Below are 18,313 nucleotides of genomic sequence, written 5' to 3'. Positions count from 1 at the left end.
TTAGTAGCTCATTACAAAGAGTTAGGCTATTCAGGCAGATTGTTCCATATAATACTTTACTACTACTTTTTTTTTTTTTTGGTACTGGGGATTGAACTCAGGGACACTCAACCACTGAGCCACATCTCCAACGCTATTTTGTATTTTATTTAGATACAGGGTCTCACGGAGTTGCTTAGTGCCTCATTTTTGCTAGGCTAGCTTTGAATCCTCCATCCTCCTGTCTCAGCCTCCTGAGCAGCTGGGATTATAGGTGTGCGCCACTTCGCCTGGCTCTACTTCTTTTTTTTTTTTCCTATACTGGGGATTGGGGATTGAACTCAGGGGCACTCTCCCAGTGAGCTACAATTCTATCTCATTTTATTTTTTATTTTGAGATAGGGTCTTCCTAAATTGTTGCAGCTGGCCTCCAACTTTTGATCCTCCTGAGCCACTGAGATTTCAGGTAGCACTACCATCCTTGGTTTAGGTTTAGATTATTTAGTGTCTAATTCCTAAATTTGCAACAAGTGATTAGTTGTTTCTAGTCACAGAAGTCAACAAGGAAGATCAAGTCTTTTTGGCTGTTATAGCTTTTATTTCCAAGTTTTGTTGGAAATTACAGGGTCCTTCAAATCTACACAGTGATAAAAAATGTTACCTAAGAAAACTTCAACCATGAATAATACAAAAGATAATTGAGTTTTTAAACAAAGATTAAGATATTCAGAGCAATTCTTACCACTTGGATAAGGAATTCTACTGGAAAACCACCTAATGTTTCAGTGTCAGAGCCAGAAATTTTGCTTCTCCAAGGTGACTGTCCTAATAAAGGATCATTATCCTATCAGGATAGAAAGGAATCATTTAATCATTGATTGTTCAAAAGAAAATATTTTATAGATAAAGTGAAATTAATCACTATTATAACTAATTATATTAAAATCCATTAAGAAGGAAAATATTCAGAGTTGGCACTACTTATTTTGTTTAATATTTGATGACTCAAAATAATATGGGTAACACCTGAAGTTATTGTAATAAATGTGTACTTCATAATAGCATAGTATATACTCATTCTAATAATTAAATTGCTGATGGCATTTCTAAAATATTACTGACCGTAATTGGTGACTGGAGAGGAGGAGTATAATGTAACCGTGGTGGAGTCATAAAAAATCGAGAAGGCCGCTGTTTTTGTCCAAAGGCAGCAATTGGCATTGTCTCATGAGGCTCATTACTCTTTGAGAAAGAGAATAATCCACAATATTTAGTGAAATTTACTAATCATTTAAGATTTATAAACACTACATTTCAGCTTGAGATATTTACTTGGAGTCCAGGATTTATGACAGTGTACAAGGCATATTCAATGACTATCATAGAATATATTATTCTACAAATATCAAAGGCTAGAACTTAAGTTGGAGAATGAAAGTACTACCACTGCCAAAAGGCTGAACCCACAAAAGACAATTAGAAGAAAACAGTCAAAGGATCAAAACAGTTTAGAGAATTAATGATTAACATTTAAGTGTTCTTTGGTTATCTACATTTAGATGATCTGAACATATTCTACTATTATTAAAGTCTTTTTTTGGGGGGGTACCAGGGATTTAACCTAGAGACACTCAACCACTGAGCCACATCCCCAACCCTATTTTGTATTTTATTTAGAGACAGGGTCTCACTGAATTGCTTAGTGCTTCGCTTTTTTGCTGAGGCTGGCTTTGAACTTTTGATCCTTCTGTCTCAGTCTCCCAAGCCACTGGCATTACAGGCCTGTGTCACCGTGTCCAGCTCCCACCTATTTTTAATTTTTTTATTTTGAGACACGATCTCACTAAGTTGCTTATTAGAGCCTTGCTGAATTGCTGAGGCTGGCTTTGAACTTTTGATCCTCCTGTCTCAGCCTCCTGAGCCATTAGGATTATAGATGTGTAAAGTCAATTTTTATTTAGCTAGGGAGCAAGTTTTGGATGATCTCAGTTAAACAGGAAAACAACTCTCCTTTTTCAAAAGGGAGTTCTGAAGATTTCATCCTTTAATGCAAAAACTTAAGGGTGATGTATTTTGTTCTATTTAGTCCAAATTTTCTTTCTCCTCTGTAGTTTCTCTCTAAAAAGGATATTTGATAAGGAAATGCTCACAGTAAAAAGGGGTCACAGTTTTTAAAAAATATCTATTAGAAAACGAAGATTTTTCTATTTTTGCATTAAGGAAATAAAGAGGGTTTTTAAAAAATAATTACAAGCTCATAATCCATAAAAATCAAGTTTATAGTAAAGAAATGAAAAAAGGGAAGCTAAAAGCAAACAGCTTAATTTTCATTATGCTTAGAGGAAAACCATTTCATTAAAAGAAGTTCATTTTTTTTCCAGTACTAGGAATTGAACATAGGGGTGCTCTACCACTTGAGCTGTATCCTCAGCCCTTTTTATTTTTTGTTTTGAAAAAGTCTAAAAACTGGCTTTGAACTTGCAATCCTTCTGAGCCACTGGGATGTGTCACCACACCCAGCACATTGTTTATTTTCAAAAACTTGTCCCAAACTGCAGTTATCTTAGATCTTAAAATTATCTTAATTTATTAGAAAGCTGTGTAGGGCTGGTAGATTGCATACTTAATATATATAAAATCTTGGGTTTGATGATTAGCACCACACACAAAGATGGTGGGTAATTTCCACGACACTGCTAAATCAGGAATGATCATGAGCCAAGTGTGATGGCACATGCCTATAACCCCAGCGATTTGGGAGGCTAAGGCAGAAAAATTACAAGTGTGAGGACCACCTCTGCAATTTAGCAAGACCCTGTCTCAAAATAAAGAATAAAACAACCAGGTTCCATGGCACATGACTATAATCCTGTACTTGGGAGGCTGAGGCCAGTGGACTGCAAGTTTGATGCCAGCCTCAGAAACTTAGTGAGACCTGTCTCAAAAAATAAAAAGGGGGACTGAGGTTGTGGCGCAGCAGTAGAGCACTCACCTAGCACGTTCGAGGGCCTAGGTTCAAATGTCAGCACCACATAAAAATAAATAAAGATATTGTGTCCATCTGCAACTAAAAAATAAATATTAACTAGATAAATAAATAAAATAAAAAGGACTGGGGATGTAGCTCAGTGGTAAAGCACCCTTAGGTTTAATCCTTAGTACTAAATAAACAAGTAAATATTTTAAAATAAAGAATAAAAAGGGATGAGGATGTATCTTAGTGGTAAAGTGCCCTGGGTTCAATCCCAAACACTGGGAGCAGGTAAGGGGGTGGTGGGAATGAGTAAGTGTGAAATAATGGTCCAGTAGTTTTATGGAATATACCAGAAATTTAAAACACCTGTATTCTAGTCCCAACCTAATAGGAAATCAATCTAGAGTCTTGAATAAATTACTTAATGAATAATGTCTCAGTTTCATTATTCAAAAAGTGATAGTAATTATGACCCATCCCGTATAACTATGAGGATAGAATAGGAGAACAAATCTGAGTGCAACATGTCATTTCATACTTTCAAAAGCATTCTGCAAGAAAACTGTAACTTACTCTAACAGCAGGAATGACTATGTATAGCTTCTTCCCAAAGATAACTTAGGTGTGATTAATTCTATTAACTTAAAATATTGTGTGGTTAAAGTACAAAGGGATCCTAGCTTCTTGGGAAAAAAAAAAAAAAAAGACTTTCAATATAGTTCTGCTTCATGGGTCTAGCAGACAGGGTTCGGAAGCCCTAAGGATCTCTTCCTCTACAAACTGAAACCTCTACAAACTGAATTTTTATTCCATCATAAAATAGTTTCTAAGAAATACTATCCAAGGGGCTGGGGTTATAGCTCAGTGGTAGAACGCTCCTCTAGCTCAGATGAGGCCCTGGGTTTGACTCCCAACACCACATAAAAATAAATAAATAAAGATATTGTGTCTAACTACAACTAAAAATTAAATATTTTTTAAAAAAGAAATGATATCCAATAGGCTTAATAAACATAAAACATAAATATTTTATAAAATACTACTCACAAGGACTTCATAGTCAGGGATGGTATGAGTCCCAAGCCCTGTCCTATCAAAAGTTACTCTATAAGTAGCATTAAGAGTATCCACAGCATCTATTTGTCCAGTGAACAGACCATCATGAACACCACGTAATCGTGCTGAGAAAAGAAACAAAGGCATTATCATGTTTGAGAGATACAAAGAATTTTCAAATATAAAACTTCCAAGCATGTAATTTAAGCCATAAAGTACAGTGTCATTGTCTACTGGTTTCAACATAAATATGAACTTTTAAGTTTAGAGAAACAACAGTAACTTTTTTGAAACAAAACTATGATGCGCCTTAATATGATAAATCAACGAAATCATACAGCTACCAAACTAAGGGGAAAATATTTAAAAATCATTTGGAGTTTAAATCCCTAAAAAACCAACAAAAGAATTTTAGCCATTACACTCATGAGCAAAACACAGGGAGTAGTTCAACAACAACTACAAAAAAAAAAAAAAAAAAGGAATGGTTGGGTGTGATGGCATGTGCCTGTAATTTAGGTGGCTGAGGCAGGAGGCTGGCAAGTTTGATGCAGGCCTGGGCAACTTAGCAAGACCCTGTATCAAGATAATATAAAGGGCTGGGTATGTAACAGTTGCCTAGCCTACACACAAGGCCCTGGATTCAATCCCCAGTGCTGCACAATAAAAATAAACAAGTAAAGGGGTTGGGGAGAAGGAGGAGAAAAGAAAGAGGAAGAAAACAATGACAACTGACAACAAGAATGCTGCACAAAAAACAATACAACAGGCCAGACAGAGACTGCTATTTTTAGAAAGACCTGCCTGCAAGGCTGGCCCTTGGCTAGCAACTGGAAACCCAGATTTTTGGAGTATTCCCACTGCTCCTTAATTAACAAGGGTGGTTTACTATGACTAGATTACTTGTTCAAATAATGTGATTTATGCTGAATGCCTGCTTTCCTTCCGAGAATGTAGAATTTCAGAGTGCAGTAAGCAGAAGATGCTTATGTGACCAGCCCCCAGTAAGAACTCTGGACACTGACTCTAATGAGCTTCCTTGGTCCACACACTTCAGAAGTGTTGTGACAATTTATTTCTGGAGGAATTAAGCAAGTCCTATGTGACTATATTAGAAGAGGACTCTTGGAAACATGCACCTGGTTTCCTCTGGATTTTGCCCCATGCACCTTTTACCTTTGGTAATTTTGCTTTGTATCCTTTGTTGTAATATCTTAGCCAGGAATACAAGTATGTGCTGGGCACTCCCCAGTGTTTCTAGTGAATCATCAAACCTAGGGGTTTTGGGGACTGCTGACAAGGATGAACTCTTGTCACTATTAAAGTCCAGTTTAAGCTGGGCCCAGTGGCACATGCCTGTAATCCCAGCAGCTCAGAAGACAGAGTCAGGAGAATTCCAAGTTCAAAGCCAGCCTCAGCAATTTAGCAAGGTCCTAAGCAACTTAGCGAGACCCTGTCTCTAAATAAAATATAAAAAGGATTGAGGATGTGGTTCAGTAGTTAAGTGCTCCTGGGCTCAATGCCTGGTAACAACAACAAAAAATCCAGTCTGAAATAACATCAGGAAAATCCAAACAAATATCCAGCATGAGTGAAAATTTTAAGAATTATAGTACAGTTTGGGTATAGTGGGGCATGCCCGTAACTGCAGTTAGTTGGAAATCTAAGGCAGGAGGACTGTGAGTTTGAGGCAAGTCTGGGCAATACAGTGAGACCCCACCTCAACTAAAAAAATAAAAAAGAAAGAAAGAAAAAAGAGAGAGAGCATTTAAGTTTTTCAACGGGGCAAAATTTGCATTTTATACTGACCAAAAAGTACAGAAATAATCAAAACAAAGTATTCAAATTAAAAGGATCAACTGATAAAAATATAATCACAAGAGACTAAAATATCACTCTCAGTTTCTGACAGATCAATTAAAGGAACAGAGAATTAGGGATATAGAAGATATGAGTAATAAAGCTGAATAAACAAACATATAAAGGGACTTATAGTTAATACAACATGAGTGATTATTCTCTGCAAAAGACAAGTACAACCTGGACTAGATTATCAAAAACAACCATTCCAGGGTACTGGAAATAGACCAAATGCATAAAACAACTAAGAAATGCTTTTTGTTGAAAACTGCTAGAGTTTCAGGTTAGGACTGGAAGAGTCAGTGGGCTTTTTGCATGAGGTTATTCATATCCCCACCATTATCAACATGGTTGGTGAAAATGGTTTTACTAGGGCAGGGCTGGTCACACACAAAAAGCACTGTGTTAGCTGGTGGCCCATGCCTGTAATCCCAGCAACTTGGGAGACTGATGCAGGACAATCATGAGTTCAGCCTCAGAAATTAGTGAGGCCCTAAGCAACTCAGGAGACCCTGTCTCTAAATAAAATACAAAAAAGGGCTAGGGGGGCTGGGGTGGTGGCTCAGTGGTAGAGTGCCTGCCTAGCATGTGTGAGGCATTGGGTTCAATTCTCAGCACTGCATATAAATAAATAAAATAAAGGTTTGTTGACAACTATAAAAAAATATTTGCGGTGGGACTGCAAATTGGTGTAGCCAATATGGAAAGCAGTATGGCGAGTCCTCGGAAACTGGGAATGGAACCACCATTTGACCTAGCTATCCCACTCCTCGGTCTATACCCAAACGTCTTAAAAATAGCATAATACAGGGACACAGCCACATTAATGTTTATAGCAGCACAATTCCCAATAGCTAAATTGTGGAATCAAACTAGATGCCCTTCAATGATGAATGGATAAAGAAAATGTGGCATATATACACAATGGAATATTACTCAGCAATAAAAGAGAATAAAATCATGGCATTTGCAGGTAAATGGATGGAGATGGAGAATATAATGCTAAGCAAAGTTAGCCAATCCCTAAAAACCAAATGCCGAATGTTTTTTTCTGATATAAGGAGGCTGATTCATAGTGGGGTTTGGGGCGGTGAATGGGAGGAACAGATGAACCATAGATAGGGAAAAGGGGTGGGAGAGAAAAGGAGGCGATATGGGGGTAAAAAAGGTGGTGGAATGAGATGGACATCATTACCTTAAGTACAGGTATGAAGACACGAATAGTGTGAATAAACTTTATATACAACCAGAGATATGAAAAATTGTGCTCTACATGTGCAATATGAATTATAATGCATTCTGCTGTCATTCATATATATATAACAATTTAGAATAAAAAATTTTTTAAAAAGGTAGGGGGTTGGCTGGGGATGCAGCTTGGTTGTTAAGCCCCCTGGGTTCAAATCCCTGGTGCCAAAAAACAGTAGTGTTGTCAGAAGCACCAGACCTGATATGGATGAATGGGTAAAAACCTGTGGCTGCCAATTAAAAGTGGTGAACTTGGGCTGGGGATGTGGCTCAAGGGGTAGCGCGCTCGCCTAGCATGTGTGAAGCACTGGGTTCAATTCTCAGCACCACATAAAAATAAAATAAAGACATTGTGTCCACCTAAAACTAAAAACAAACAAACAAACAAATAAATTAAAGTGGTGAACTTGATGCTGGGCACAGTGGCGCATGCACAGTGGCTCATGAGGCTGAGGCAGGAGGACCATAAGTTCAGTCAGCCGCAGCAACTTAGTGAGGCCCTAAAGACTTAGTGAGACCTTATGTCAAAATAAAAAATAAAAAGGGCTGGGGATGGGCTGGGGTTGTGGCTCAGTGGCAGAGCACTCGCCTCACACGTGTGTGAGACCCTGGGTTCAATCCTCAGTATCACATAAAAATAAATAAATAAAATAAAGGTATTATGTCCAACTACAACTAAAAAAATAAATAATAAAAAAAAGGGGGGGCCCGGGATGTTGCTCAGTGGTTAAGTAGCCCCGGGTTCAATCCCTGGTACCAAAAACAAAGAAGTGAACTTGTTCAAGAAAGATTGGAAAAACTTACTGCTTTGGAAGCCCAAGATATGGTCTTGGTTGAAATGAGTGGTAGACAAGCCAGAAATTTAACAGGGAGAACCTGGAAACTAGAGAACCATAAAAGGGCTAAAGAACCATAAAAGTGCTAAAATAAGCTCTTTACTCATCCTGATTAATAGGGAAGCTATTCAAATGGACTGGCAAGACCCAAGAGAAGTCTCACAAAAAGTAAAAGCTAAGGACAACTTGAAAACTGACAGCAACTGTGTACGTTCCCTGACTTTCTCACAGATCAAGCAGAGGCCTTTTAGGCCTAAGATATTTGAGCATAATCTCTGCCCAAATCATTGGCTGACCACTAAGTTATGCAGATGTAGGGGTAACTACTATGAAGTCAAGCATAAATGAAATGAGACATCAGCAGTTGTGTAGATAAGCCACTAAAGCAAACCCAACTACACTACAAAATAATTAGAATACAGAAATGCTACAGTAAGTTTTTAACCAAAAATTACTAAATGTGTAAAAAAAATAGGAAAACATGACTCTTACCCAGGAAAAAAGTAAACAGAAATTTACAGATATGATAGATTTAGCAAAGACTTAAAAAAGCAGCTGTTACAAATATGTTCAAAGAATTAAAAGGAAAAATGATGATAATGACTTGATAGGAAATCTCAAGAGATGGGGCTGGGGATGTGGCTCAAGCGGTAGCGCGCTTGACTGGCATGCGCGCAGCCCGGGTTCGATCCTCAGCATCACATACAAATAAAGATATTGTGTCTGCCAAAAACTAAAAAATAAACATTAAAAAAAAAAATCTCTCTCTCTCTCTTAAAAAAATAAAAAAGAAACCTCAAGAGATTATAAAAAGAATTAAATGGAAACTATAGCGTTAACAAACAAAAAGTGAAAACTTTACTACAGGGGTTCATCAGTAGGTTTGAGATAGCAGATCAAAGAATCAGTTAAAATTTTAGATAATATATTGTAGTCAAGTCTATGTCTCCCCTCCCCCACTTTTTTGTGGTGCTGGGGATTGAACCCAGGGCCTTGTGCATGTAAGGCAGGCACTCTACCAAGTGAGCTATATCCCCAACCCCTCCTTTCTTATTTTTAATTTTATTTTTTGGTACCAGGAATTGAACTCAGGAGCACTTAACCATTAAGCCACATCCCCAGTCCTTTTTATATTTTATTTTGAGACTAGGTCTCAATAAGTTGCTGAGGCTGACTTTAAACTTGCAATCCTCCTGTCTCAGCCTTTCAAGTGGCTAGGATTATAGGCATGTGCCACTATGGACTAGCTTCTTATTTGTAATTTTTTTTTTTTTTTAAAGAGAGACACAGAGAGCGAGAGAGAGAGATAGTTTTTTTTTTTAAATATTTATGTTAGTTTTTCGGCGGACACAACATCTTTGTTTGTATGTGGTGCTGAGGATAGAAACCGGGCAGCACGAATGCCAGGTGAGCGCACTACCGCTTGAGCCACATCCCCAGCCCCTTATTTGTCATTTTTAAATGGACAAATAAGATTGTATATATTTACTGGATACAACATGACATTTTTAAGTATATACACACTGTGGAATGACAAAACTTAGCATTATCTTATATAATCATTTTTGTGAGAAAATGGTTTTATCCATTCTCTTAGCATTTTTCAAAAATATATTGTTAACGATAGATACCATATTGTACAATACATCTCCTGAATTTATTCCTTCTATCTTACTGCAATTTTGACAACATCTTTCCAATCTCCTTCACCCACTAAACTACCTCAGCCCCTAGTAACCACCATTCTACTCTTTATTCTATAAGAACAACATATGAGTGAGATCATATAGTATGTATATTTCTGTTTCTGACTCCAATAATATAGAGGAAAATCAAACTCTGTTTCTCCTACTATATTCTCCCAACACTTCTGACACCAGACGTGTATGGGATTTTCCCCAAACACACTAAGCAAGCAATGCTGCATCAGTGGACACTAGTTGAGTATCCTTTCACCTGTACTTCTCACACATAGCTATAAATTGAGGTTCCTACAACCTCTGCTTGGGTTCCATTTATTTGCTAAAGTGGCTCACAGAATTCAAGGAACTATTAACTTTGTTTACTGGTTTATTATAAAGGCTATTATAAAGTATACAGATGAAGAGATGCAAAGGTGAGGTATGGGGGAAAGCGTATGCTGCAGCTTCTAAACCCTCTCCAGTACACCTCTCTCCAGGAACCTCCAATTGGTCAACTCTGTCCTTTTGGTATTTTATTGGAGGCTTCATCACATGGGCATGATTGATTAAATCATTGGCCATTGGTGATCAACTTAGCTGAAATAAATAGAGCTGGGCATGGTGGTACACATGTATAATACCAGAGGCTTGGGAGGCTGAGGCAGGAATATTGTGAGTTTAAGGAAGGCCCCATTAACTTAGTGAAGCCCTAAGCAACTCAGTAAGTCTCTGTCTATAAATAAAACATTAAAAAGGGCTGGAGATGTGATTCAGTTGTTAAGCGCCCCTCGGTTCAATCCCCAGTACTACTACTACTACTATTAATAAAAAAGATATCTGGGAATCAATCTAACAAAAGAGGTGAAAGATCTCTACAATGAAAACTACAGAACACTAAAGAAAGAAATTGAAGAAGGCTTTAGAAGATGTAAAAATCTCCCATGTTCTTGGATAGGCAGCATATTGTCAAGATGGCCATATCATGTACAACCGAAAGAATGGGATCCTAATTAGAATGTTATACCCCAAGAATAGTGCCATGGAGTCGGGGTTGATTGGGCACTTAGCACGCTTAAGCCTCACTGAACCTCAAGTGCTGAGCTATGAGTCCAGTCTTCCCCAGACACAAGTAGATCTTGACTTATCCAGGCCACTTTTCACCACTGCTGCACTACTTACAGCATGCAAACAGAGAACCTGGATATTTATCTAGTCCATCACAGAAGAAAAAGAAAAAAAAACACACACAAAAAAACAGTGGTTAAACCACCAGAGAAGGAACTAGAGAAAGTAGAGAGATCCCACATACATCCCAGAAAGATAAAGATCTGACACAGGATTATGAAGAATGGAAAAGGAAAATTTTAAAAAATGCTGCCCAAACTCAAAAGACTACAGCAAAGTGATTGCAGTTTCCAGACTGGTATATGCTATAAACTTACAGTACACTGCCACTTCCAGGAAGATTCTAGGACTTTGGGATTTTGTTTGAACTTTTATAACAAGGACCTTACTGCCTTCATAGTAAAGAAGCCAGCACTAGGGCTAAGTTCTGTTCTGGGCTATGTGCTGGCACCTGCCTTAGCAACATTAAATCTACTATAGTGCCTCAGCTCTCCATAGGTCTCCACTCTCCCACAAGTTGTAACAGGAACCATTTTGCTTTTCAATTGTGTTTTAAGCTAAAGGCAGTTTCCCATTCTATCTAGAATATAAATTTCAAGCTGAATGAAATCTTATCAAATCTACTTAAGTTGTTGTGTAAGTTTTTTGGTTTGACTAAATATATTGCACAGCCTAAGTTTAAAAAAAAGAAAAAAGAATGTTATACCCCATGTATGTAAAATATGTCAAAATATACTCTATTGCCATGTATATCTAAAGAGAATAAAAAGTAAAAGGAAAGAAAAGAAAAAAATTTAAAAAATAAAAATAAATGGTCACTTTGAGCTTTGGAAGCATTTTCTAAAAATTTCCTTTTTCATTCTTCATAAATATACTAGATAAATAATGTTTTTAGAGCTCTATTCTTCTTGTGTGTGTGTGTGGTACTGGGAATCAAATTCAGTCTTGTGTATGTCAGGCAAATGCTCTCCATTGAGCTCCATCAGCAGCCTGAGTTCTATACTTTTGAGAAAAGTAATAGGTGAGGATTGAGGTTGTAGCTCAGCAGTAAAGTGCTTTCCTAGCATATGTGAGGCACTAGGTTTGGTTCTCAGCACCGTGTGTTTAAATAAATAATAATAGTCCATCAACAACTAAAAAAATTTTTTTAGAAAGTAATGAGTGAATGATTAGAGCACTTGAAAAAAATTCCATATATATGAATATGTATGTATGAATATATTTATGAATATATATGGATATATAAGCTCTAGATTACAATTTCTGACCTATTTTAATGTACCTGCATCAATTTTGTTGAAATATTCAAAGAACTGAAAACTTGGGACTAATATCTTTTCAACTTGACTTCTCCTGCTTCAGAGAGTTCTAGAACTATTCAGAGTAATTGATACTTGGCCAAACAATTTCCTGTATTATGTGGCTAAAGTTTCATATCTGGACACTTCTCTGAAACTTCTCCATCATTTGAATTTTTCATCACTTTGAGTACCTTAAAACTCTTGTGTTTTTTTGTTTTTGTTTTTTCAAGTTCAGTCACTGTTTGTGGTACTGGGGGACTGAACCACTCTACCAATGAGCTATATTCCCCAGCTCTTTTTATTTTGAATATATCCATGGAAAAAAAACACCTTTACCATGTTTCAGAATGATAATCACCTCAGAAGGTTCCTTCTTCCCTGTTAAGTCCCTTTTCAGAAATAATCACATTTCTGATTTTTTTCACCATAAATTAGTTTTGTTCATTTTCTAATTTTGAACAAATGGAAACATACAATATAAGCATTGTTTAGTGTTTAGCTTTTTGCTCAATATAATGTCAGTAATTCATTTCTTTTTACTCTGAGTTGTACTCCACTCTAAGAAATTACATTTTGCTTATCCAGTATCCTGATGATAGGATGATTCCAAGTTTTGGCTATAAGATTAGAATGATAAGAGTGCTTAAAAGATGGTATGAACTTTCTGTTACAGATTATTATGTGGACAGTTGTTTTTCACTTCTGTTAAGTAAATGCCTAAGAGAACTGCTGGAGCATAGGGCAGGTATTTTAATTTTATAAAAAACTGTCACGCTTTTTCCAAAGTGGTATACCATTTTATAATCCCACAAAAAATGTTCAGGAATTATGAAAGCTCCATATCTTTGCCAATTTGCATTTTCATGTATTCACTGATCTTCCTTTGGGAAATGTTGAATGTATGTCTATTCAAACGTTTGATCTACTTTTTAAAATCAGATTGTCTTTTTATTACTAATTTATAAAGTTCTTTATATTTTTTAGTATAAATCCTTTCTCAGAGATGTCCTGGAATCATTTTTCCTCCTATTTATTTTCCTAATGGTGCCTATTTATTTTCCTAATGGCACCTATTTATTTTCCTAATGGTGCCATTTAATGCATAGAAAATTTCAAGTTGAATCATCTTTTGCTTTTTTGGTAACTCTTTGTCCACACCAAGAAATCTTTGCTTACATCCAGATCACACAGATATTAGAAGTTTTATAGCTTCAGCTTTTACGTTTAGCCCATTGATCCATGTTAGATTAAGTTTATTTCCATATGGGTATCTAGTTCTTCCACTGAAGTGCTTTGGTGCCATTATGAAACCAACTGCCCATGTTGAGTGTGGCTCTATTTCTGAACTCTCTATCTTGCCTTGCAGCACTCCAACAGAATGTTGAGTAGAAATGGTGAACATCCTTACATCATTCCTAATCTTAATGGCAAAGCATTAAAAAACTTCACTAAATAAGTATATAGCAGTCAGTAGAGTTTTGTATACGAACTTTATCAGGGTAAGGAAGTTCATTTCTAGTACACATCAATGAGTATTAATATTGTCAAATGACTGGTATTTATTGATAGGACTGTTATTTTTTTTCCCTTTATCTTGTTAAAGATGGTGATCTGATGCTTTTAATTTATTGACTAACTTTTTAAAATATATATATTTTTAGAGTAGGTTTAGGTTCAAAACAAAATTGAGTGCTGGGTTCAATCTTCAGCACCACATAAAAATAAATAAATAAAATAAAGGTATTGTGTCCAACTACAACTCAAAAATAAATATTTTTTAAAAAATTAGTTAATGAGTGTGTAAGTGTGTGTGGGTGAGGGTACTGGGAATTGAAGCCAGTGGTGCTCTACCCATGTGCTTCACCCACCAGCCCTTTATTTTTATTTTGAGACAGGGTCTTACTAAGTTGTTGAGTCTGACTTTAAACTTGCAATTCTCCTACTTCAGCGTCCTGAGCAATTTTTCAAAAATTTTAACAATTCACAGCTGTACTTATTTTAATGAATTTAAAATTTTATCTTCATAGCTTTTAGTTTATGCTGTAGTACATGTTAATTTGAACCCTTTAAAAATATATTTCATACATGAAGAGAAAATAACATACAGTAAATTACTGCAGAATCTAAATCTTTCTAAATCTCTAATAGAAACTATCTTGGCTAAAAATGACAAATCACAATAGTAACAAGCTTGTCTTCTTCACTTACCTGTAACTTTGGTTCCAATAACCAGGGGCAAAGGAATTTCATCTGGGAGATCTTTGAATTGTGAAACATCTGCAACTTTCCTTTGTTGTAAGAGCCTTATTTTCTGCCGTTTCTGTTTTAATGCTGATCTCTCTTCCTCAAAAAATGCAGAAGAACATCTAGAATTATAAAAATCATATAAACTGATAACTATCCTATACAGAAACTTAAAAGTCTGACCATCCATTTCACTTTTCCCTTTTTTCTTCTCATTTCTTTTGAGTGCTAGATTTAAAAATGGGATTGTAGAAGTTATTACTCTGTAAGTTACTTTTAATTAAAAAAAGGAAATAGGGTGTTGCAAGACAAAGATTACATGTACGTCTAGATTATTCCTCCTACAAAGTAGGATTTGTTCACCCTCCTTTGACAAAAATGTCTGGAACCTAGGTCTCCTTTGAAGAATAAAGTTCAATTTCAATATTCTATTCAGAAGAATATGACATTTTCTCTCTGATCCAGTGAGCATATCAATATAGGTTTAAAGATGAAATCTGCCAGTATATGAACTCATAACTAATCATACTTCATGCCTTTAAGTCTGAATACTGAATTCACTTTTAACTCTAGGGCCTATCTTATTTCCATTTTCAAATTCTAGGATGAATCAAATCATTTAGCATGTACAAACCTGTAATCCCAGCTATTTGGGAGAATGAGGCACGAGGATCACAAGTTCCATGTTGTTGCACATATCAACAGTATATTATTTTTATTGATAATATTATACTGTATATTTCATAATTTGTTTATCTATTCACTTGTTGGACATTTGGGCTGTTTCCAGTTTGCTATTAAAGTTGATGTGAACATTAGTATATGAGGTTTTTTAATATTTTTTAATTTTTTAGATGTTGATGGACTTTTATTTTATTCATTTATTTATATGTAATGCTGAGAATTGAACCCAGTGCTTCATACATGCTAGGCAAGCACTCTATCACTAAGCCACGACCCCAGCCCTGTGTGAGTTTTGTATAAACCTATTCTTTCATTCTACTCCATCTAGGAGAGCCAAACTGTTTTCCAAAATGGCGATACTATTTTACACTACCACTATCAGTGTAAGAGACTTTAAGTTTCCCTTGGTGGTTTCCCTCACCAATATTTGGTATGTTCAGTCTTGTAATTTTGAACATTGTAGTTTAATTTGCATCTTATTAAGGATTAATGATGTTGAACATCATTCTGTGTGCTTATTCAATATCCTTATACCTATAGTAAAAAATCTATCCAAACCCTTTGCCAATTTGCTAATTGGGCTATTTGAGTTTTAATGAATTTTGAAGAGTTCTTCACACATTCTGGATATTAAATAAATGTGTACACCAGTCAAATTTTATGTAAACAGAATATTTAACATATTTACATGGTTTCAAATTTAAAAGATTTCAAAAGGTATTGAAAACTTTAATACCCATGTTTCTCAATTACCCAGTCTACTTCCCAGAGGACCATTATATATTTCTTATATGCCTTTCATTGATATTTTAGGCATACACAAGCAAAAAAAAAAAAAAAAAAAAAAACTTATGTTCTTTCCTTACTTCTCTCAATGGCTACAATATGATCTGTTATGTATTCTGTATTTCTTTCTTAATATATCTTAGCAAATTACTCTATTACCAATACACAAAGAGATCCTCCATTTTTGTTTTTGTTGCCAGGTTTAGACACAAGGTTTTGTGCATGCTAAGCCTGCACTCTACCACTGAACTACACTTTTAGCCCATCATTTTTGTTTTGTTATGTGGTTTCGGAATTTTCTATTTTAGGTAGTATACTTTAATCTTTCCCAAATTTATGACACTTAGATTGTTGCCAATCTTCGCTACTACAAACAATATTGCAATAAATACCTTTGCACATGTCATTTCACCTGTGTGCAAGTATTTCTGTGATATGACCTCTTAGAAGAATTAGGCTCAAGAGAATGAAAATTCATAAATTTGATCAATTTTTATCAAATTTCTCCCCAGAGATTATATACAATTAATCTCTCACCAGCAATATGTAAAAAAATGACTACTTCAACATAGTATCACCAATCCAACATGTTAAAGCTTTATGAACTTTGTCAATCTGAGAATTAAAAAACAGTACTCCAGCACACTTTGATTTTGACTTTTCTTTTTCTTTTTTGTTGTTGATGGACCTTTATTTATTTATTTATTTATTTGCAGTGCTGAGAATTAACCCCAGTGCCTCACACATGCTAGGCACTGAGCCACAATCTCAGCCCTGATTTTCAGTTTTCCCTGAGAAAAACTGAAATTTTTTCGTATTTAGAAGAGCCATTTTTTCCTTTCTTATGAATTATCTGTTTATAATCATTTTTTACTATGAGTTATTTGATTTTTTTTATAGACTTATAGGAGTTCTTTACAAATTAGGGAGTTAACCCTCTGTCTATAATAACAATTATAGATAGTTCTGTTGCTATCTTTTGACTTTTTGTTGTTTCTTGGTCATGAAAAATGTTATTTTTAGGAAGTCGATTTATTGATATTTTCTTATGGCTCTCAGCTGCAGGGCCTATTAGAAAAACCTTTTCCAATTCAAGATTCACAATATGCTGGTTTTCTCCAATCGTTTTGTTGTTTCATTTAAAAAATATTTAGGGCTGGGGCTATGGCTCAGTAGTAGAGTGCTTGCCTAGCATGTGTGAGGCACTGGGTTCAATTCTCAGCACCACATATAAATAAATGAATAAAATAAAAATCCATTAATATCTAAAAAAATTTTTAAAAATATTTAAATCTTTGATCTTTTTAAAAGTTTTTCCTGGTACAAGGCATGAGACACACCTTGTTTTTTCTCTAGATTTCTACACAGTAGTTTTGATCTCCATTAAACAAACAATCTGCTGGGCATGGTGGTACACACCTGTAATCCCAGTTAGTTGGGAAGCTAAGGCAGGAGGATTACAAATTCAGGCCAGCCTCCTCAATTTAGTGAGACTCTGTCTCAAAATGAAAAATAAAAATAAAATAGAGCTAGGGATATAAATCAGTGGTAAAACAAACCTGGATTCAATCCATACTTACCAAACCAAATCAAACCAAACAAAATAATAATCCATTCTCCTTCTCCATGTACTTGAAATGTAACCACTGAAACTGTTTTATTAAATTTCTTTAGACTTCCATGATTGTGTGTGGACTGTTTATTCTTCATTAATATTCTATTTATGTACACTCTCACATTGTTTTAATTATGGTCACTTAATAATCTATGTTGTATTCTAGCCCTTATATTTTCAATCTCAATCCTAGTGATTATTCCAATACTTCAAATAATATCTGATAAATTCTCTCTTCATTAGTTTGTTTTTTCAGAATTTCCCTATTTGATTTTCCCTTTTGAAATGTGAATTTTAGAGTTATCAGCTTAAAAGAAAAAAAGAGGCTAATGATACTTTCATTGGGAATGAATAATTTACAGATGAATTTAGGATGTTGTGTCCTCTTTTCTAAGATCATGTGTCTTCCCACTTGTTCAGATACACCTTGTTTGTTTCTTCCTTTCGATTTTTTTTGTGTGTGGGGGGAGGGTGGNTGATTTTTTAAAATTTATTTTTATTAGTTCTAATCAGTTATAGATGACAGCAGAAATTTTTTCGATTCATTGAACACAAATGGAACACAACTTCATTTCTCTGGTTATACATGGTGTAGAGTTGCACCATGTGTGCAGTCATATATGTACCTAGGATAATGATGTTTGTCTCATTCCACCATCTTTCCTATCCCCATACCCTTTCCCCTTCTCTCACTATAAACCAATTTTTAAGATTAGAATATTTCAAAAAGTATACTCTGGGCTGGCACTGTAGCTCAGTGGCAGAGTGCTTGCCTAGTATGTGTGAGGCACTGGGTTTGATCCTCAGCACCACATAAAAATAAACAAATAAAATAAAGGCATGCTATCTACCTACAACTACAAAAAATTTTTTTTAAAAAAGTATATTGTATGAATAATATGTATTATACTTTGACTTCTGTA

General features: G+C 35.4%; 1 protein-coding gene across 2 annotated transcripts in view; it reads right to left on the bottom strand.

Moving 5' to 3' along the window:
* The window catches only part of Lin9 (lin-9 DREAM MuvB core complex component), a 55,047-nt gene that overhangs the window by 25,001 nt on the left and 11,733 nt on the right, over positions 1–18,313 (bottom strand). For both annotated transcript variants that reach the window (XM_015483316.2, XM_048809298.1), the window contains exons 4-7: positions 14,270–14,427; positions 4,001–4,134; positions 1,102–1,221; positions 722–823 (exon numbers count right to left, since the gene is read on the bottom strand). In XM_015483316.2, coding sequence (XP_015338802.2) covers positions 722–823; positions 1,102–1,221; positions 4,001–4,134; positions 14,270–14,427 — 514 coding nt within the window. The remainder of the gene's footprint in view (positions 1–721; positions 824–1,101; positions 1,222–4,000; positions 4,135–14,269; positions 14,428–18,313) is intronic.

This window comes from Marmota marmota, unplaced genomic scaffold, assembly GCF_001458135.2.
Source record: "Marmota marmota marmota unplaced genomic scaffold, marMar, whole genome shotgun sequence".
NCBI classification, from domain to species: domain Eukaryota; kingdom Metazoa; phylum Chordata; class Mammalia; order Rodentia; family Sciuridae; genus Marmota; species Marmota marmota.
Note: the sequence above shows the minus strand (reverse complement) of the source record. Positions and strands in the feature narration are given on the sequence as shown.